Source organism: Protopterus annectens, chromosome 8.part0, assembly GCF_019279795.1.
Source record: "Protopterus annectens isolate FY-2018-M chromosome 8.part0, PAN1.0, whole genome shotgun sequence".
Lineage (NCBI taxonomy): Eukaryota > Metazoa > Chordata > Ceratodontiformes > Protopteridae > Protopterus > Protopterus annectens.
Window position 1 is genome coordinate 1,401,328,638 of NC_056741.1, and position 22,364 is coordinate 1,401,351,001.

General features: G+C 44.2%; 1 protein-coding gene across 1 annotated transcript in view; it reads right to left on the reverse strand.

The window, feature by feature from the left end:
* Positions 1-22,364, reverse strand: part of PPP2R1B (protein phosphatase 2 scaffold subunit Abeta) — a 1,373,270-nt gene that overhangs the window by 1,209,030 nt on the left and 141,876 nt on the right. Inside the window, exon 2 of the mRNA XM_044080997.1 lies at positions 17,532-17,622. Within this exon, the coding sequence (XP_043936932.1) occupies positions 17,532-17,622 (91 nt within the window). The remainder of the gene's footprint in view (positions 1-17,531; positions 17,623-22,364) is intronic.

Consider the following 22,364-nt stretch of genomic DNA (forward strand, 5'->3'; position numbering starts at 1 on the left):
ATGCTATCATATGAGTAAATTGGAATGGAAACCGTTTAAAGGTTACCATGTAGGACTAATCATTGCCAAACCAGGAATCAGACACTTGTTAGGTACTGCAAACTTAGAATGATGGCAAATGCTGTACAGCACCATTTCAATTATTTGTTTACATACAATAACTGTGGAACTCGAAACAGATTCATACAGACAAGGTTAAAGCAGAAGTGTTGAAAACCTAATACAATGCAGCAACTCACTAAGATGTTCACCAAGTGCATTTGGCTAGTAGCTGGAAATCAGCAAAAATAAAACATGAAGTGAAAGGAAAAGATGAGTGTATACTAATGCATCACTCATGCTTCTACATATGTACAAGCAGCCCACTTGTACAAATAGTGCATTTGTCAAGTAGTATTCAGAAATCAGCACAAACTAGGAGCTGAAAAAGGAACAGAAGAGTGTGCCTACTAATGCCCCAACCTTCTATCACACACTTGCTTTCAATGGAATTATTAGCAGGTCAGAAAGTTACTGCACCAGGCTAGCATTCAAAAATCAGAACACAAAAACATGAAATGAAAGGAATATGGTTTCCACTACCGTTTGCCTCACTCATTCTTTCTATAGGTAGAAGCCATGTCATACATTTTTTTTTTTTTAGTTGGCCAGAAATTAGTCACCACAGAATAAAATATGAAAGAAACAAAAACTAAGTTTACTAATGTTTTAAAAGCCTTGCTTTACTGATGTGCTTTGTAAAGTAGCAGCAGCTGTCAGGTCATAAAATGCCTGAAAGGCTGCTTTTCTCAATGGGTAAAATGCACAAATTACATTAACAAATGGCTTACAGGGAAAACTGTTGTCAATACAACCTCAATTTGAAATGGAATTTGGCTCACACCTTTGAAACTTCCTGCAGGCACACTTTCCCCATCCCCTTCAGCCAAATGTGAGCATGCTCAGAAAGGCAAACCTGAAATGTAAACAAAGGCAGAATTCAAAACTAAAAAATCCCTGGGATTGTCCCTTTAAGAACTGAATTTCTCACTCTGCTGAAAAGTGAAGATAGCCAGGGTAAAGAATAAATGTTCTGTCGCAATGCCATTTCTAAAAATCAATATCAGTTTCTCTGAATTTTTACTTTCTTTTGTAACAGTGGTATTCAAAGAATATCTAATTCTTCTAGCTATTTCCACACATCTGCGGTAAATATACTTTAACCATTCTGTTGTGTGTCGTTCTTCAGCTAGCGCATATTCCAACGTCACACTACATAGCTTCAGTAAGACTATATAATCTCATAAGTACCCTTACTGCTGTGGATAGGTTTGTCATTCACCAATGAACTGCTTTAGCAGTGTTTTGATTTGTAAGCATACTTTTTTTTTTTACTCTTGCCTACTTTTCTACCAGAGTATACCACATGTGCATGCACTCTCCTGGAGGATCACAGTTCCTACAGCTTTCTGACAAACATCTACCTGCAGCAGAAAGTACAGTTGTGTACACCTACCATAAATGTAGATGTTAGAGTGTCTTCACTGTTGCAGTCATAACTGTAGGGTGCTCCTGCCGGCAGGCAGCCCGAGATCGGCCAGAATCCCAAAGTCTGGGTCCGGCATCAGCTGTATAAGCTAGTATCCTGACGTCAGTACGCCTTGGTACATAGCCCTCAGCCGACGCCATCTTCTCCAGCCTTTCTTGCCCTAGATGTCAGAAGTCCCCAACAAATCAAAAATGAATCCAACAAGGAAACACAAATACACCACAAATAAGAGAAAAAGAGGGGATAGGAGGGAGGGAAACCCCGACTGCAACAGTGAAGACACTAGAACATCTACATTTATGGTAGGTGTACACAACTGTACTATGTTCTTCGTGTTTCACTGTTGCAGTCATAACTGTAGGGTGGAATCCCAAAGTAGTGTAGAGGGGGAGGAGGCTTTAGATAGAAGAAGGGGAGGCAAGAATACCCTGCAAGACAGCAGAGGCAAAGCCTGCCCTAGACTTAGAAAACAAGGGGAGATTGTAGTGCTTGGAAAAGTCTGCACAGAACTCCAAGTGGCAGCTTCAAGATATCCTTGGTAGGGACTCCTCTGAGGAAAGCTGTAGAAGTAGCAGCTGCTCTAGTAGAATGACTTCTAATGGTCCCTGGAAACTGTTTCCCATGATGAGTGTAACAAAATCTGATTCCATAAGCAATCCATTTGGAAATAGTTTGTTTAGAAATAGGTTTTCCAAGAGAACTGGAGGCAAAGGAAACAAACAATTGGTTAGACTTTCTGAAATCTTTAGTCTTGTCCAAGTAAAATCGTAACTGTCTGTGCACATCCAATGAATGCAAAATCCTTTCCCTTTATTTTGAGGATTTGGAAAGAAAGTAGGAAGGTGAATTGTCTGATTTAAAGCCACTTTCAAATCACCTTAGGCATGAAAGTAGGATTGGTCCTCAAGGATACTCTGTCCTGATGGAAAATAAGGTATGGTTCCACAGCCATGAGAGCTTGCAACTCTGAGACCCTTCTGGCAGAGGTCAATGCTAACAAAAGAACAGTCTTCCAGGATAGAAACTTAATATCTGAAGATGCAGCAGGCTCAAAAGGAGGCAAAGTAAGTTTTTCTAAAACATAATTAAGATCCCAGGCAGGGACAGGAGGGGTCCTTGGAGGCCGCAAATTTTTAGCCCCTCTCAAGAACTGCTTCACCAAAGGATGTGAAAAAACAGGAGGATCAGAACTGAAATGCGAGAAATAGCAGAAGCATGAATCTTAATGGAAGAAAAGGAAAGTCCTTTAGATAAAAGTTCAAAGGTAAAGCAAAATAGAGGAGAGATCAGGAACCTGAGGATCAGAGCCTCGGTCCTGCATCCAAATAGAAAACCTCTTCCATTTAGAGGCATAGGATTTCCTAGTGCTAGGCCGTCTAGCTTCCAAAAGAACATCCAAAACTTGTTTGGGAAGACTAGAGGAAATCAAATTCCTTTGAAGAGCCAAGCTGCCAGGCAAAGGGTTTTGAGATTGGAATGTAGTAACTGACCCTGATGCTGGGACAGAAGCGAAGGGTTCAGTGGAAGAATCCAAGGAGGCCCCGAGAACAGGAGCTTTAAGGTTGGATACCAAAACTGTAGAGGCCAATTTGGAGCAATCAAGATGAGGAACTTGGGCTTGTCCTGTTTTATCTTCAGTAGTACCAGAGGCAGTAGAGGAAGAGGAGGGAAGGCATATGCTGAAAGGCTTCTCCAGCTGAAGGACAGGGCATCCACTCTCCATGCTGTTTTGTGGAAGGACCTGGTGCAAAAGCGAGGCAGCTGATTGAGATGGGATGCAAACAGATCTATCTGGGGACATCCCCAAACTGCAGTAATCCTGTTGAACAAGTTGGTGTCTAGCATCCATTCGTGAGGATCTGAAATGTTTCTGCTCAGGCTGTCTGCTAAGAGATTCTGTTTCCCTGGAATGAATTGAGCCTGGAGATGCAGATTCAAATTTAGAGCTGTGTCCCATAAACCCATAGCTAGTCTGCAAAGGGGGTATGAATGAGAACCCCCCTGCTTGTTGATGTACCACATGACCGTGGTGTTGTCTGTGCGAATTAGCAGAGGCCCTGGTTGTAAAAGGTTTTTGAAGGCTAAAAGGGCATTTTGAACTGCCAACATTTCCTTCAGATTGATGTGCCAGTGAAGATGGTCCTTTGTCCAGGTTCCCTGCTGGCAATTGTCTAGAAAGTGTGCTCCCCAAGCATAATCCGAGGCGTCCGTGGTTAGGATTTGCATAGGTTGAGGGAGACGAAAAGGTTTTCCTTCGTTTAAAGTGCATGCCCTGGACCACCAGAGGAACTCCTTCTGGAGGCAGGGGATCAGAGGAATCAGAATATCCAGATCGTGGTAATGCTGTGACCATACACTTTTCAGATACCACTGAAGCTTTCTCATGTGAAGCCTTGCGTTTGGAATCAACAGAATGCAGGAAGCCATGTAGCCAAGAGCCTGCAGGAATTTCCTTGCAGTGAGCTGAGATAGAGTTGCCAAGGTGTTGAAAGTAGAAGCCAGCTGAGTTTGTTTTTCTGGAGTGAGGTAGGCCCTTTGTAAGGTTGTATTTAAGAGGGCTCCCAAGAATACCATTTGTTGAGAAGGGATCAAATGTGACTATGTTCACTGAGAATCCCAGTAGTAGGAGAAGACGTTGAACAAAATCCAGATGTTGAAGCAGAAGATCTTTGCTGTCTGCCTGAATAAGGCAGTCGTCCAAATAGGGGTAAATCTGGATCCCCTGAAGTCTGCAGTAAGCCACTACTGGTGCCAGGCACTTGAAGACTCTGGGCGCAGTAGATAAACCAAAGGGCAGAACAGAGAATTGAAAGTGCCTCGAACCTGCCTTGAACCTGAGGAATTTCCTGCGTTCTTGTCTGATAAAGGATATGCAAATAGGCTTCCCTAAGTCCAATGTCACCATCCAGGCGTCCTGAGAGAGCATTGGAATTAGTTGTTGCAGAGTAAGCATCTTGAACTTTGGAATTTCCAAAAAGGTGTTTAACACAGAAAGGTCCAGAATAGGTCTCCATGAGTTTTGTTTTCTGGGAACCAGAAACAGCCTTGAATAAAACCCTTTTCCCATTTCCGAGAGTGGAACAGGCTCTATGGCTCTCATGGCCAGAAGAGCATCCACTTGAGTTAAGGCCTCTGACCACTGAAGTTTTGGCAGATCTGGCCAACCGTGAGTCCTTGGCAAAGTGTGAAAGTGGAACTTGTAACCTTTTAAAATCACGTCCAATACCCATCTGTCCTGGGTAATATTAGTCCAATTTCTGTAAAAAAGAGACAGTTTTCCTCCGAGGGGCGTCCAGGTGAAGGGGTCCTGAAGCCCAACCGAGAGAGTCATTGAGTTTGCTTTCTTTGAGATTAGGATCTGTCTTCTCCCCTTCTAGGTGAAGAAGCAGTCCATTGTCTAGATCTGTAAGAGGTCTGGCCTTGACCACGACCTCTGGAGCGTCTATATCTTCCCCTTTGAGGCCTGTCAGACGTGGGAAAGGACCAATTTTTAGAGGGCCAATTCCTGGAAAATCTAGGAGGCTGAACTTGCAAGAAATCTTTTACAGTCTGCATGGACTTTGCCTTTTCTTCCATCTTTTTAATAACTTCCTCAGCCTTAGAACCAAAAAGAACATCTTGTTGAACAGGGGCATCCAATAACTTAACCTGTTCAGGTAAACTTTGTTCACGAAGCCAGGCATGTCTCCTAATCACAGTACCAGAGGCAGCAGCCCTGCAAGAAGCATCCAAAGCATCAAAACCACAATGTAAGCTATGCTTGTTAACCTGTTCAGTAACATGCAAAACATCCTGAAGTTCCTTATCCTCTGCACAAGCAGGAAGGGAAGCAAGCTTTTGCTTTAAAACAGACAAAAGAAATTGCTGATATTTAAACATATGAAACTGGCAATTTAAAGCCCTTACAGACAGGGTAGCTGAAGTATATACCTTTTTTCCCCACCTGTCTAAAGCACGAGAATCCTTCTCTGAGGGAATAGGATTTTTAGAAGTAGCAACCTTAGCAGCCTTAGAGCCCTGAGAAATAGTTTCAGGATCCGCAGAAGGGTTTTTAAATAAAAATAAATGAGAGTCAGGAACCCTATAAAATCTATCAGGCTTAGAAGGAGCAGGAGGCATGGAATCAGGATTCAAATTAGCCTCAGAAAAAGCATCTACAATGTCCAAGACAGGAGGGATAGCTAAAGGCCTATGCTGAGGAAGAAGAAGAAATTCTCTAAGCCTCTTTTTGGAGACAGAATATTCCTGTCCTTCCCAATGAAAATGTTCCCTCATCTCATGCAAGGTTTCCCCAAAAGAAAAATCCTCAGGCGGAGAGGCCGAGGGCAAAGAATCCTCAGCATCCGAATCCTCATAAGGGGTAAAGGAATAGTCCTGATCAGAGGAAGAAACAGAAGATACAGAAGCCTGGTCAGAGGAATCCAGAGTAACATCCTGTCGAAGCCTTTTCTCAGGAGGGGGGTGAGAACCCCTAATCATTGTAAGCAAATCTTCAGCCATCCTCAATAATTGTTTTTGTGTCTTGGGAGTGGATTCAGAAGCAGCTTGAGCTGGAACTTTAGACTTAGTAGGAGTCTTTGTCTTTGCCTTTGAAATAGTGATGTGAGTAGGCCTGAAAACCTCCTTAGAAGCCGGTACCTGCACAGCGGTTCCAGACCCATCTGAAGGAGCGACGTCCGAAGGTCCTGCAGCAGTTAAAATAGTGGGCCTTGATGGCTCCCCATGGGAGTCCGTATCGGCCATCGGTTCAGAAGTGGCGGACGACAGGGGCTGCAAAAGCGCCTCACTGACGACAGCCGAACCGGACGCTGGCTCCAGCTGCAACGAGTCCTGTTTGGACCTCGGAGGCCTGTCTTTGTGCTTCTTTTGAACTCCGGTAGTGTCCGACGACATTCTATAATTGAAGCGTCTGCCAAAATAATTTAAAGCCCAATCGTACCTGCGCTTGATAGTACGAGAGTTGAACCTGGCACAGAACCGACAAGAAACGTCGTGGTCAGGGCCTAAGCAAGGTAGACAGTAAGAGTGGAAATCTTTATGAGGTATTTGTTTCCCACACGCTATACAATTATTAACTTTTTCTGACATCGGAGGAACAAGAAAAGATTCCCAACGGGTACTTAGCTTTGAGAAGAGAAGTAAGAACTTCGGACCGACAACAACCAAATACGCTGTTCGAAAATCGCCAACCAACGTTTTGCGAGCTGCTTTCCACCGCACGGCAAGAAAGACTGGAGAAGATGGCGTCGGCTGAGGGCTATGTACCAAGGCGTACTGACGTCAGGATACTAGCTTATACAGCCGACGCCGGACCCAGACTTTGGGATTCTGGCCGACCTCGGGCTGCCTGCCAGCAGGAGCACCCTACAGTTATGACTGCAACAGTGAAACACGAAGAACATCTGGCTTATTCACATCACATTTCAATGCTGGAGCACCTGTGACTAGTTTTCCAGGAGATCTCAAAACCCCTTTGCTTATGGCTCAATTCTCACTCCAGACTTTGTTCCAACAACTTGCTTAGAGGCACAGTTCTCTCAAATGCATTAAGTACAAACTCTGCATTCCCAGTTTGCCAAGGCCAAATGACTTTTACACAACTTTTCAGGATTTTTCTGGCTCAGTCTTCAGTCCTTATGGCCTTAGAATAACACATACAGATGGCACAGTGAGTGGCACTGCTGCATCACAGCAAAAGGTTCCTCTGTTTGGCTCAACTTAGGTGAAGGGTAAAATCTGCAAGTTGTGTTCATAAGAGTTTCCTCTGGGTACTCCAGTTGCCTCCCACATTCCAAATACATGCAATAGGTAAGCAGCATACAGTGTGTGTAGGTGGTACGTATGATACAGGAGAAAGGCCTGTCCACCTACTTCATTTCCCTATTTGGCCAGTAACCTCTGTACAGAATACTGGCTGTTCATAAGGCTGCTACAGGAAATGGATGGACAAGGCACTTTGGTTCCTCTTCAACAAGCTGTTTGAACTGAAGAACCAGCCAGGGATGTCTTCTTTCCCCTTTATTTTCTTTATATTTAAAGACATTGGCAAAGATGGAAAAATAAAGATAACACAAATGAGCTAGTTGAAGCTCTTATGGATAGTAAGATACAAGCCATAAAAGTAAAGGTCATGTCTTACCACAACTTGGCATCTGTGTAGTCTTCCTTCATTCCTCCTCCTCATGATAGAGTCCCCAGATAAGTCAACCCTGGGTGGCCCTCATAGAAGGATATGCCAGAGCACCATCAAGTCAAAGGAAGCCCTGCTCCTGGAAATATCCAACTAGTAATGAGATACAAGTGTGTGATTATTAGACCATGAAGCTGCTGAACAAACATCAATGGAATTTCTGAAATAGAAGGCTGACGAAGTAGCCACATCTCTAGTGGAATGTGCCCTAAGAGGTTTAGGTAATTCCAATCCTTTGGATGAGTAAATGAACAAAATGCAGTCGGAAATTCAAATTCATTTTGCCAAGGTAATTTTTGATACTGCTTGCCCACGTCTATTACAGAAGAATGCTACAAAAAGCTAATCAGACTGCATCTTTACCTACACAGAACCAAACACAGGAAGTAGTTTATGAACATCTAGAAGATGAACATACTTCTCCTTTGTTAGAGAAATTGGGTAAAAACACTGGCAATTGGATGGATGGATTAATACTTCAGGCATAAAAAAATGGATTAATGCACAAGGACACTATCTTTGTGAAACAAAATGCAAGGAAATTTATAGGCTACAGCAGGTAGTTCGGAAATCTTTTTAGAGGACGTTACAGCCACCAAAAGGGCCACCTTCCATGACAAAGTTCATGCTGGTTCAAAGGGCTCCCGAGTCAAAGCCTGCAGCACAAGTGTGAGGTCTCATGGGGGGAATGAGTCCTTAACTGGAGGCATTAAAGAATTTTCATGAAGGATTTGCACAGTCTAAAGGTGAACAGAGAGCATCACTGACTTGCTGTATGGAAATTGGAAACGGCAGCTAACAAACATGATAGCGGAGATGTTAGCACCTTAGTCAAAAAATGGTACTAACAGAATCAAACTGGTGCAGAAGTTCCTTGCTTGTGGCCCAAATAACAAATTTTGTCCAATTACTGTTGCAGACTTTAGTGGAAGCCTTTTGAGGCCAAAATAATTTTTAGGAATGGGGACTTAAGCCTGGACAATCTCACTAGGGTCAGAAGTGAAGGAACCAAGCAGTCAACTTGAGGGCTCGAAGGTTCTGATGTTGCATTCCTGACGGGTGAGAAAGGAGGTCCTGACTTGGTTGCAGAATCCAAGGAGGATATTTCAGATGAGACCACAGAAAGGGGAACCACACCTGCTGAGGCCAGAAGGGGGCAACGAGAATGACTGAGCTCTTTAACTGGACTGCCTTCAGAAGAAATTTGGGGCTGAGCGAAGAGGGTAAGCATACAGGAGACCCGGGGGCCACTCATGGACTAGTGTATCCCTCAGGGGCTCCACCAGAGGAGGGATCAGAGCGAAGAACTTGCTGCACTTGTTGAGGGGAGAAGCAGACAGGTCGCAGCAAGGTTAACCCCAACTGCTGAAGATGATGTTCACTATACTGACTGGTAGAGAAACCACTCGTGCAGAATCAGGAGCAATCTGAGGAGTCTATCTTCCAGATAATTGGTTTTTCAAGGTTATGTGCTGCAACTAGAAGGCTGTCCAAAGATATTGCCCACTCCCACACTCTCATGGCCTCCGTGCACAGGGGTAAGAATGGGTTCCTCCTTGTTTGCTGATGTACCAGACAACTGACATGTTGTTGGTGTGTACCACAACAGCCCCCACAGGGAGAATGTGCTGAAATGCTTGCACTATTAGTAAGACTGGTCTTGGAAGGTGACCACGTGCCTTGGACCATCTTTCCATTGTAATGCCCCACCCACCCAAACTGGGTAGTGCCCATGGTCACGGTGGCTATCAAGGGGTTGTTCAAAAACATTCTGCCTAGAGTAACACTGACTGAATCCACCAACTGATATGACGCCTGCAGATGAGAATCTATCTGATGTGAAGGGACAAGGGCAGACACAGAATGGACCATCATGCGGCTAATGTCCATTGTAGAACCCGCATGAAAAACCTGGCTAGGGGAACCAAGAGTAACTGCAGACATGGACCCTAGGGTTGACTTGATCAAATCGAGCCGTGGGGATTGTTGGCCTAACAATTGCTGAACCAGATTCCTCAGAGTGGCTACTTGGTGTGAAGGAAGAAAAGCCATCTGATCCCTTGTGCTAAGTTGCGTACCTATGAATTCTAAATTCTGTACCAGAATAAGGTTCGATTTGCTCATGTTTATGGTGATGCCCAGGGAGTGCAATAACTGTAGTGCCTGGCTTGGATTAGCCAATGCCTCGTGGGGAAGTCAGGAGCCAATCATCTAAATATGGAAGCACTTTAAATCCCCTGAGCCACAAGTGAGCAGCTACCACTGCCATGCATTTGGTGAACACCTGGGGGGGCTGTGGTGAGCCTAAAGGGCAGTGCTCTGAATTGGTAGTGATCGGCTCCCAGCCAGAAGGGCATGCATCTCCTGGAGCTCCTGTCTATTTTGATGGGATAGTATGCGTCCTTGAGATCTGATAGAGCACATACAGTTATCCTTGTGCAACAGTGGCAGAATGGACTGAACCATAACCATTTGGAAATTCGACTTCTTTACGTACTCTGACTTGTTCAGATCCAGTATGGGTCTTGGGTCCCGTCTTTTCCGGCACCAAAATGTGGGAGTAGGTTCCAAATGTTCAGCTGGGACCTCAGATGACTTTACAAAAGTTGTTGGATTTCCTGTGCTGCTTTTTCCCATTGACTGGGTGGCCCTTTGGGAAGGCGTTTGGAGGTAGCAGGGAAAAGGGAATATAATAACCTCTGGATATTAGGCTTCGCATCCAATAGTTTTGAGTCAACTGGGTTCAGGCTTCGGGGTGCAAGGCCAGTCATCCCCAGACTGCCTCCAGAGACGGACAGTCTGGTATGGCTTATTGGGGGGGGTCCCTAAATTTCTGGTTCCAAGGACCACTCTGCCTCTAGGGGACATCTAACATCAAACCTTCCCCCTCTGCCTCTAGGGCGACATATAACATCAAACCTTCCCCCTCTGCCTCTAGAGGAGGGGCATCTGCGCAGGTCCTGTAAAGGCCCTTGGGACTTGGGGAATCACATTTTCTTGCACCCATGCTGGCTGCTGGAGGAACGCTGGGGGTGGGGGGGTGGAAAACTTTATTCCAACAGCAGAAACAGTTTTCCCCTCCTCCTTGCTGCAGATAAGTGTATCTGATAAACGGCCCAAAAAGAGGAGCCATCGTAAGCAGCATTGACAAAACTCCTTAAAGGATTCCGCAAAATCACCCAGCTGCATTAAGACACGTCTCCTTAGGGAAGTCATGAACTGGCTGCTCACAAGGTGCCCTCCATGGTATGGGAGATTAACCTCATCGATGAGCTGGCGATAGACGAAAGTGCTCAGCTTGGGAGAAACTTTCTTAAATTCCTCCGTAGGCATGGACTCTGACAGAAGCTGACAGTTGTTTAATCAGGTCCCTCTGCAGCCATGTAAAAATGAGGTAGATAGTTTAACAACCTCAGCGCAAAGTTTTCTGAGGTGTAAACCACACCATAACTAGGCTTCTGTGTTGTCCATTTTCATTCTTCCTCAATGTATGGGTTTACAGATCCATCCTCTGATCGGACTGCCTCATTCTACAGCCTTCGGACCAAACTCTCAAGCTTTTCCCTCTACCCATAATGCCCCAGTCTACCCCCAATAACTCAGTTTGCTGCCAAAAATGTTTCAGTATAAAACAGGAGAGAAAATTTAAACCAGGGCTCAAACATGGAACTACAGCTTCCAAGGGTCTATCAGGTCTCTCCAGAAGATGACCGAAGGGGAAGGAGGAAGGGGAGTGGAGGAAAAATGAAAATGGCAACAGAGATGCCTAGTCGTAATGAGTACATAACTTTAATATCTGATGCGGTTCTTTCCTTCCTTCAATGTACAGGACAGAGTCACCAACTACATAAATCTTGCAAGGCCCTCATGGAAGGATATTCCAGAGAAATGCTGAACGGAAAGTAGCTCTGCTTCTGGAAAGTATGTCCAATTTTAATAATAAAAGGTACAAGCATAAGACCAGACAGCTGCTGCACAATCATCAATGGAAGCTCTAGCTCAGACAGCAGACTAGATTGCCACGGATCTAGTTGAATGGGCATTGGGTGGTTTGATAAGGACAGGCCTTGCAGAGAACAAACCCAGGAAATGCAATTAGTCATCCATTTGCCCAATGTACCTTTGGAAATAGAACCCAGTCAGCTATGTGAAACAGGAACAGCTGGCCTGTTTTTTTAAGCTCTCTTGTTCTGTGCAAGCAGAAACAGTCGTCTATGCACAACACATGTAGCATGTATTCTGCCTTGTTCAAAACATTTTGAAAGAAGACTGGTAAATGGTTTGATTTATACTTGATTTAGAAACCACTTTTGGTAGGAAAGGATTGCTTTTGTAAGGTAACCGTCTAAGAACAATGTACGCAGCTTTTGATGAAAGAGCCTGGAATTGAAAAATCCTTTTAGCAGAAGTAACAGAAACTAAAAAGGATGTTTTCCAAAACTGGAATTTTAAATCATTTCTTTGCTGAAGGGTCAAAGGGTGGTTGCGTTAGCCCTTGCAGTACTCCTGCCAAGCCCTATGGAGCTGATGATCTTTCACTGGGGTTTGAGCAGGAAGGTACCCTTCAGAAAAGCCTTACATAATCTGGAAGCAGCCAGGCAAGAAGCATTTTTAACGGAGTCTAAGTTAAATATGTCGGGCAACTGTACTCTGACTGTGGAAAAAGTAGCACCTTCTTAAAAAAAAAAAAAATGCTAAAAAACTCCAATAGAGAAGAAATAGGGGCAGTAAAGGGATCAACACGTTTTTCAGATCCCAATTTGAAATCTTTTCTACTGACTCTTGTAAATTCTTAATGGAGGCTTTCTAGCGGGACACGCCTATATCAAACCAGGGAAGACAGCCTGCTGTTAGCTTCAGGGCTGGAATACTGGAATGTTTTATCCCCTGAGGAATGTGACAGAAGGTCTGGAGTCCAGTATCCAAGGAGGACAACGAAGGTGTGACCAAAGGAACGGGACCAGACCTGGTGAGGACAGAAGGGGGCAGTGAGGATAACCAACCTCTTCAAACGGCTGGCTTTCTGTAAGAATTTTGGAATCAGAGGCATTGAGGGGATGAGCTTAAATGAGACCAAAGGGCCAAAAGTGGACTACAGTAGACCATCTCGCAGTGACAACCCCCCCCCCCCCCCCGAGGGGGAAATCAGGGCTAAATATCTGCCAAATTTGTTTCTGTTGGGAGAAGCAAATAGATCAATGCAAGGTTGGCCCCAATGACGGAAAATGTTCTCCATCACTGATGGCCTGCGACACCACACGCGAGGCATCAGAATGGACCTGCTGAGCTCATCCACTAGTACACTGGATTTCCCCATGATGTGCATTGCTACTAGAAAGCTGTTGGAGATCGCCCATTGCCACACTCAGCTTCTCAGGGGGAACAAGACAGAGTGCCGCCTTGTTTGTTTGATATACCAGACCACAGCTATGTTGTCATTTTGAATCACAATGGATCCCCTAGAGGGATAACATCTTGAAAAGCCTGCAACGCCAAAAGGGCCACTCATCTCATGGAGATTAACATGCAAATTGCTCTTTTGGAAGGACCACATACCTTGGACGGTCCTTCCCAAAAAATACCGCCCCCCTCAACCACAGTAGGGAGGTGTCCATACTTACTGTGGCTACAAGTGGAGATAGAGCAAAGGGGTACCACTGATATAATTTCTGCTTACTCGAGTTTGACTGGGTAGGAAAGATGCTGTCTAAGAATAGAATACTACAGACGCAGGATGAGAAAAGTTTTGCTAAACCTTGGACTTGACTGGGGCCACATGATGCAGGAAAGAGAAGCAATCTAACTTGTGTTCAGATGAGCACCAATGAACTTCAGGTTCTATGCCTGCAATAGCTTTAACTTGAAAATGTTGATTGTAATGCCTAGAAATTGGCAAAATTAGCACAAACGGTTCCTGGACTGTTCTAGGAGATGCTTGACTGGAGGGGTTAGAAGCCAATGTTCTGGAAACACCCAGAATCCTTGCAGTGTCAAGTGAGGTGCTACCACTGCGATACTCTTGGTAAATATTCTGGAGGCTGCAGCAAATCCAAAAGTAAGGGCTCCAAATTGATAGTGACTGGTTCCCAGCTGAAAACGCAAGTGTCTTTAGGAGACAGTCTACTTTGATGCGATAATATGCACCCTGAAGACTGAGCACATCCAAATTAACCTTCTATAATATAATATAGGTAGAATGGACTGAACTGTGATCATTAAGAACTTTGACAGTCACATATTGGTTCAGACTGCCTATATCCAAAACTGGTCTCAAGTCCCATGTCTTTTTTGGCACTAAAAAGAACCTAGAGTAAGTTCCGAATCCTCTCTGGTCTGGTGGGACCTCCTGGATGGCTCTCGTCCAACAGCTTCCGAAATTCTTCAGGTGCAGCTTCTCTCTGATTGGATGGAATGTCTACAAGCTAGTTTCTCTTGGGTTAGGGTGTTTGGAAAAATGGCATAAATTAACACTTTGGATATTACGTTTAGAACCCAAGAATCTTTTGTTATAGTAGCCCATGCATCTGGGTTCAAGAACAAAATGCCCTCCAGACTGCCTCCAGAGGTAAGCAGTCGAGCAACCCTTCAGGGGCACTGAAAAAGTTATCTAGGAAATTCTCAGAAGCCCTTATTTTGTGTGCCTCCTCCGCCATGAGGATACAGTCTTCCATTCAAACTCCCTCCTCTATATGTAAGGGAGTAGTCGCCTTATGAATCCTGAGAAGATCCCTGGGATTTACGGAACCATTTTCTTGCCTCTTCAGAGTCCTTGAAAAATATTGTTGAGGGGTAGAAAAGCAAATCCCCATGTCAGACAGGTCTTTCCTCCTGTTCACTGCGGGAAAGCAGTTCTTTCACAATAGTGCCAAACAAGTACGTTCCAGCAAAGGGAGAACTGATGAAAGACTACTTGAAAGACTCTGGGGGGGGGAATTGCACAACCGCATCCAGGCCAGTCTTCTTATAGCAATGCCTGAACTGGTGGACTGTGAGGTCTGCTGCATGCTAAGGTAGCCTAGTAGACACACTCACTATAGAAAGGAGTGGCCAGCTGTGAGGTTGACCTTTTATAAACCTCTGTAGACACGGACTCAAGACACTTCAGAGTTCCTTGGTCAAGTCCCTGTGTAGTCTCGTAACATAAGCCAGAGAGTTCAGGGACCTCAAAGCAAAGTTGCAAGCGAATACATGCTTTCCAAATCTGTCCAGCAATATGACTCAATTGGGTGGACAGAGGAGCTCTATTCAGTGAGCTGCTCCTCAGTAAATGCCACCACAATCATGGCATCAACAGGGACTCCTTTATTCCAATATGGTCCATCTTTTGGAGAAGCCAAAATTTTGAATCCGGTTACTTCCGTGCTTGGCGAGAGACCAGGTCAATATGATCAGCTGGAGGAGTTGCCCAAGACACAGAAGGGCCAGAACCAAAAGCTTCCAGGAATACTGACTCCTGAGGAGAAAGGTCATATGAGGACCAACCACCTTTCTGCTTAAGGATTTCCAAAATGTTTTTCAAAGGAGATGTCATCAGGAGGTGATTGGTGGACCCTTCACCTTAGCTGAGGTCGGTATTCCAGAAAGTAATCTATGTGCCTCCTTTTACACATTCTCTTTCAGTGAAACTCCTCAGCGAGATGCTATGGATAGGTGTCCGAGGGGTAGTTCCTCTATGGGGATCATCTGGATGCTACTTGGTACTGGCTGTCCCTGCGGCGTAGGTCTGATTGGGTCAGAACTCAGAACCAAAGGGGGATACAGTGTAGGATCTGAGGACGTATGAGAGACTGGGAGGGTGGCCTAATAGTAAAGTTGTTTGCCTTACAAACACAAGGTGCAGGGTTAGAGTCTCACAAGGGATAATTGGCTAGGCTTAAAATGGCTCGCAAGGGCAGTTAAGCTTAGTACTAACCTATGATCGCTTGGATGAGAAAAGACTCTCCACAACCTCGAAGGTAGATGGACTCTGGGAAGTTGTGGCTGGCCACTCCACAGCAGAGACCTCCAAAGCAGGCAAACCAAGAGACTGACCAGATCAGGGTATCAAAAAGGGAGCCTGACCAGAGCTATCCAGCTCCACAGGGGAAGGAATAATCAGAGCTGATCCCAGCCCTATGGATCGAATGCCTCTGCTCTATGACTCAGCCCAATCCGAGGGAACAGGAGCAGAATTTGTCAGGGAAAAAGTTGGGGTCGAAGACATTATTTTGTTTAGCTTCGACACCAATACTTCGGAACTCACAGGAGGAGTACACAAAATGCCTACTGGATCTTAAGGCTTAGGATCCATAGATTTCCTCTATGGACCTGATGGTCATATCTGAAGACATCCATATTTTTTGTGGAGGCGCCAAGGATGAAAAAGTCTTCAGACTCTTAGGCGGGGATCTTTTTCTGTGCTCTAATGGAGCCTTGAAAGATTTGCTGGAGGTTTGAGCAGAAGGATGGAGTAGTAACCCTTTAAGGGCTAGCTTGTTTTGTCCATCAGCTATAGTTCCGGAGTTGAACTCCACACAGTTCGTACCCAGACGTGCGGCTTCTAAACAAACACTCCCTGTGGGCGTCCAAATTAGGCTTTTCAGCCTTAACTGCTAGCTACAGGAAAGCAACGAAGAAATATAGGTTCTTTTTATTTTTTTAAACTGTAGTAAATATAGAAAAAACACCAATAATGGTATTAAAGAACACCCTGTTAAAAAGAGAGCAGAAAGGAGTATCAACAATGCTACTTAAGGAAATTACTTTCTTAAACTAATTATGCTAATGGAAAGAAAACCTAAAATCTTGGAGAAAAGATTTAAATACACAAGTGTTTTTTTTTTGGTTTTTAAATCTGAGAGAATCCACATCTGTGCAAGACTGTGGCAAATGAGACCTGAGGTATATGGGATGGACTAGGGCATTACAAGCAAAGGGAGGAGCTTAAAAGTTGAATTCAAAGTCTGCAGCATGAGGCAGAGTTAGATACAAGTGCAGATCCTTAACCCACACATTGAGGAAGAATGGAAATCTTCATCAGATTAATAGAACACAAGGTTTTCTCCCCAAAGGAAGCATCTTGTCCAGCAATGGAACAGCACAAGCAGACAGACAGAAGCCCGGAGAGCAGTGCTCACTGCAGAAGCCGTGAACCTCTGAAAGGCTTAGTAACCAAACCTGTCTTTTTGTCTTCTCAAGTTTATGGTTTGGGCGCATGGAAGGCGTCCTTAAGCTTTGGAAGCTGGCTGGCTCTATTTCTTAGGCAGGATATAACCCATACAGCTTAGGCTACTACTGCACCAGTGATCAATACAATTATTACAACTTGCGCACTCTCCAAGTGAAAGTTAACCAACTAAAATGGCAAATTTACAAGCATATGAACACAAAAACATTCTGAACACATAACTTTTACAAAGACAATAAACTACAAAGTAGTTAACACTTACAAGGCATCCATCTAAGTTAAGCCACAAAAAGCTGTGCCTGAAAACTGGCGCTTCCCTACGCAAAGTTAGTCAATTTCAAGTGCAGTAGGCGCTCTGCTCCTTTTCTTACATGCAAATTACGAGGGTATTGCAGCAAACCACCTCACAATAAAAATGCACATAACACGTGTAAAAGCGGACAAGTCTGAACTTGTTAAATTTGGAGCTGAATACTATTTAAGCAAAATATTAGCCTCTTTGCTAGCCTACCCAATACTGTATTTGCAAAAGTGGCAAAGCTGCTTCAGGGAAAAAAGCATCAGTGGAAAGGACATTCTGCGGTAGCTACCCATTTATTATACAATCTGCAAAACCCCCCTCAATGACAAAAAATAACTTCACATACCTGTAAGGAAAGGCAAGAGCTCGCTTCGAGTTCTTTCCACACCAAGAGCCAAAGCAATAGTAGACAGCTTCTTGATACTGTTCAAACGCAACTAGCAAAAATATAAAAATTATAATTCAAAAATCTCAAAGACAATGGAGTAACCTTAAGCATTACATAAAAAGTCAATGTGCTCTGTAGCTACAAACTAGTATTTCAGGGATGAATGCAACACACTTGCACTGTTAACTGCTACAGTGAAAGCCATGGTTTGAAATTTGCAAGGTTTAAGCCTGTAACCTTAAGCTTGCCTTCTCCATGTAAAATTTTACACTCAAGACTCTTTATAATTAGTCATATGTTCTTAATATCAAACAAAAAAATACTAGACCTGGTAAATGTCCTTAAATTTCAACCAGCAATCAACTACTGAACAAAGGGGATGGGGGACTAAATGACTGTAGTAGAACTCAAAAGTAATGAAATGTCAGTTTTGTTTCAGTACAGAGGTGGTTGCTATCCAAGTGGCATCATTGTTTTATCGGCATTACAATGGCATCACTACAGAAATAAACCAGTTAACTATCAGCAAGACTGATCTACCTTGCAAATTCTCTCTTATTAACCTTGTGGATAAGGCTTCTATTTTATCTGCACCACACTACCAACACTTACATATTCAATGAAGTTTTCTGCACAAAGTACAGTTTTGTACCTACCATAAATGTAGATGTTCGAAGATCCACATTGCTGCAGTCCTTACATATGGGTAGTCCGCTGTCCTCGGTCGGCCCGAATACCAAAGTATAAGGCTGACGTCAGTCAAGGCGCTTAAAACTGACATCAGGACGTCAGGGTACAAAAGCGCATGACCGACGTCATATCCTCAGTCTTTTCTTGCCCCAGATGTCAGAAGGCCCTAAAAAGAAAGGCCAAAACCCAAAGACAGCAAAAAACCAACCAACCACCCCTGCACTAATCCTATTTACAATATTTACAATATTCACAACCCAAACCACACAACCGCCTCTAACTACAGAGGGGAGGGAGGGTAAATTGGACTGCAGCAATGTGGATCTTCGAACATCTACATTTATGGTAGGTACAAAACTGTACTATGTTCTTCATCTCACATTGCTGCAGTCCTTACATATGGGTAGAATCCCAAAGCAGAGGTAAGGGAGGATGGCAAAACTATAAAGCATTAGGGGCTGCCAAAATGCCCTGTAAAATTGCAGTGGCAAAACCAGCCCTAGATTTAGAGTAAAGTGGAAGGTGGTAATGCTTAGAGAAAGTATGCACTGAACTCCAAGTAGCTGCCTCCAAAATATCCTTAGTTGCCACCCCCCTTAAAAAAGCTGTAGAAGTGGCAGTAGCCCTAGTGGAATGAGGCCTAATCCCAGCTGGAATCTCCTTACCATGATGGGAATAACAGAAAGCAATACAAAACCCAATCCACTTAGAAATAGTTTGTTTTGAAATAGGCTTGCCCTGAGAACCCAAAGCAAAAGAAACAAATAACTGCTGAGACTGCCTAAACCCTTTAGTTCTGCTCAAATAATATCGCAACTGCCTGTGTATGTCCAAAGTGTGCAAAATCTTTTCCCCTTTATTTTGGGGGTTTGCATAAAAAGTAGGCAAATGAATAGTTTGGTTTAAAGCCACACTAGAAACCACTTTAGGCATAAAGGAAGGATTAGTACGTAATGATACCCTATCCTTATGGAAAATTAAGGAAGGTTCAACCGCCATAAGGGCCTGTAATTCAGAAACCCTTCTCGCAGAGGTAATGGCCAACAAAAAAGCAGTCTTCCATGATAAATATTTCAACTCGGCAGTAGCTGCAGGCTTAAAAGGTTGTAGAGTGAGTTTCTCCAACACAAAATTGAGATCCCAAGCAGGAGTAGGAGCCCTTCGTGGGGGTCTTATATTCCTTGCCCCTCTAAGGAATTGTTTAAACAAAGGATGCGAAAACAATGGTGGGTCACAGTCATAGTGAGCAGAAATTGCTGCAGCATGAACCTTAATAGAGGAGAAGGACAAACCTTTGTCCAGTAACTCAGCAAGATATTGAAGAGCCACACTTAAATTAGGCTGAGAAACATCAAATTCCTTTGCTGTACTCCAAAATAAAAATCTCCTCCATTTATCTGCGTACACTTTCCTTGTACTAGGCCTTCTGGCCTCCAAAATAACATTCAAAACTTGCTGTGGAAGCTGAGACCCTCCAGGGTTTAAAACAGTATATGCCAGGCTGTTAGATGTAGAGAGTGAAGTTTGACATTGAGTAAATGACTGTTCTCCTGAGACAGCAGGTGTGGAACCGAAGGCAAAGGCCATGGAGGCTCCCGTACCAGACTTCTCAGTAATGGGTACCAGTGCTGTCGAGGCCAATCTGGAGCTATTAAAATCATCTTTGGCTTGTCCTGTCTGACCTTCAGGAGTACCTTTGGGAGGAGAGGCAGAGGTGGAAAGGCATACACATGAAGATTGCTCCAATTGAATGAGAGAGCATCCACTTTCCAAGCTGTGGGATGAAACCTTTTGTGCAAAACTTTGGCAGCTGGTAGTTTAGTGGAGAAGCGAACAGATCTATGTCTGGAGTTCCCCATAACACTGTCAATTTCTGAAACACATGAGGATCCAATTTCCACTCGTGGGGATCCATAATTTGTCTGCTCAACACATCTGCTAAGGAGTTCTGTGCTCCGGCAGAAACCTTGCCTGAAGATTTAGCTGTAAACTGAGAGCAGTCTCCCACAAATCATTGCTTGTCTGCATAGAGGATAAGAATCGTTCCCCTTGCTTGTTGATGTACCACATGACAGTTGTGTTGTCTGTTAGAACCAACACCTGCCCTGGAAGAAGTAAATCCTTGAAAGCTATTAATGCAAATTGGACTGCTAACATCTCCTTCAAGTTGATATGTAGATGTTGAAGTCTGGCAGGCCACGTGTCTTGTACCCACTTTCCATTTAGATGAGCTCCCCAAGCTTTGTCTGAGGCATCTGTCGTTAGAATCTGACTCGCCTCTGGCCGGGTCACAGAGAGTCCCTTGTTTAGGTGACATTCCTGAGCCCACCACAAAAATTCCTTTCGAATGCAAGGTATTATCTGAATGACAGTGTCCATATCTTGGCAGTGCTGTGTCCATACATTTTGAGATACCATTGTAGCTTCCTCATATGCAGTTTGGCATTGGGAAGCACCAGAATACAAGATGCCATGAACCCCAAGGCTTGAAGGACTGTCCTTGCAGTCAGCCTGGACTGATGAGACAATTGATGGAAGTAAAGAGAAAGATTCTTTTGTTTGTCCGGGGTCAAAAAGGCCATCTGGGATGCTGTATTCAGTCTCACACCCAGAAAGCACATGTCCTGAGAGGGTACTAGACTGGATTTTATTTCGTTCACAGAATACCCCAGGCATCTTAGCACTATCACATACTGTAAATGATGAAGAAGCTCGTCCTTTCCTTGGGCCAGAATCAGGCAATCGTCCAAATAAGGATAGATCTGTATTCCTCTTAGCCTGAAGAAAGCTATCACTGGAGCCAGAACCTTCGTGAACACTCTGGGCGCAGTAGATAAGCCAAAGGGCAATGCAGAGAACTGATAATGAGAAGTCCCAGCCCGTAAACGCAGATACTTTCTGCAACTGAGCCTGATAGGAACATGAAGGTAAGCCTCCTTGAGATCCAGAGTCACCATCCAGTGATCTTTGCCCAGCAGAGGTAAAAGCTGTTGTAACGTCAACATTTTGAACTTGGGAATGTCCAGATATGTGTTGAGGATAGATAAATCCAAGATTGGTCTCCACGTGTTCCCTTTCTTTGGTACTAGGAACAGGCGAGAATAAAATCCTAGGCCCACTTCTGGCAGAGGGACCGGTTGTATGGCCCCTATTTGAAGTAGCAGAGAAATTTGTTTGTGAGCCTCTAGTCTTTGCTGAGGAGGAATGTCCGGCATGCCTTTGAAAGGAGGCAAGGTATGGAAATAAAACTTGTAACCTCGGTGTATGATATCCAATACCCATTTGTCTTGGGTAATCAAATTCCAATTTTCCTTGAAGAGTGCCAACCTTCCAACCAAAGGAGCTGCCAGGCAAAAAGGATCTGGCAGCTGAAAAGGTAGGTCATTGGGCCTGTTTACGAAAGGACTGGCCCCTGCCCTCACCCGAAGATTGTGCAGGTGAACTCCCTGTTCTAGGTCTGAAAGAACTCTGAGCTCTGCCCCTACCACGTCTAGATCTACCCCTAGACTGAGAATCATAAGAAGGATACGTCCACCCCTTAGCAGGCCAATTCCTACTAAACTTTGGAGGCTGTACTTGCAAAAAATCTTTAACAGCCTGCATGGACTTAGCCTTGTCTTCCATTTTCTTCAAGACTGACTCCACAGGTGAACCAAACAACACATCAGACTGTAAAGGAGCATCCAAAATCCTTGTCTTAACATGGTCAGATAAATTCTGATCCCTCAGCCATGCGTGCCTGCGAAGAACTGAACCAGTGGCAGCCACCCTAGACGAGGCCTGTACAGCATCAAAACCACATTGTAAAGAATGCTTACCCACCTGCTCTGAAACATGCACCAAATCTTGTAACTCTTTACACTCAATGCCTTCCATAGAGCATCCACCTTAGACTTCAATTGAGAAAGAAGATAGTTTTGATATTTCAACATATGAAACTGGCAATTCAAAGCCCTCATAGCTAGGGTAGAAGATGTATAGACTTTCTTTCCCCATCTATCCAAAGCTCTGGCCTCTTTATCTGGAGGAACCGGATTTTTTACAACAGAGGCCTTGACACCCTTAGGTCCCTGACTAACAGTTTCTGGGTCCGCCCTAGGA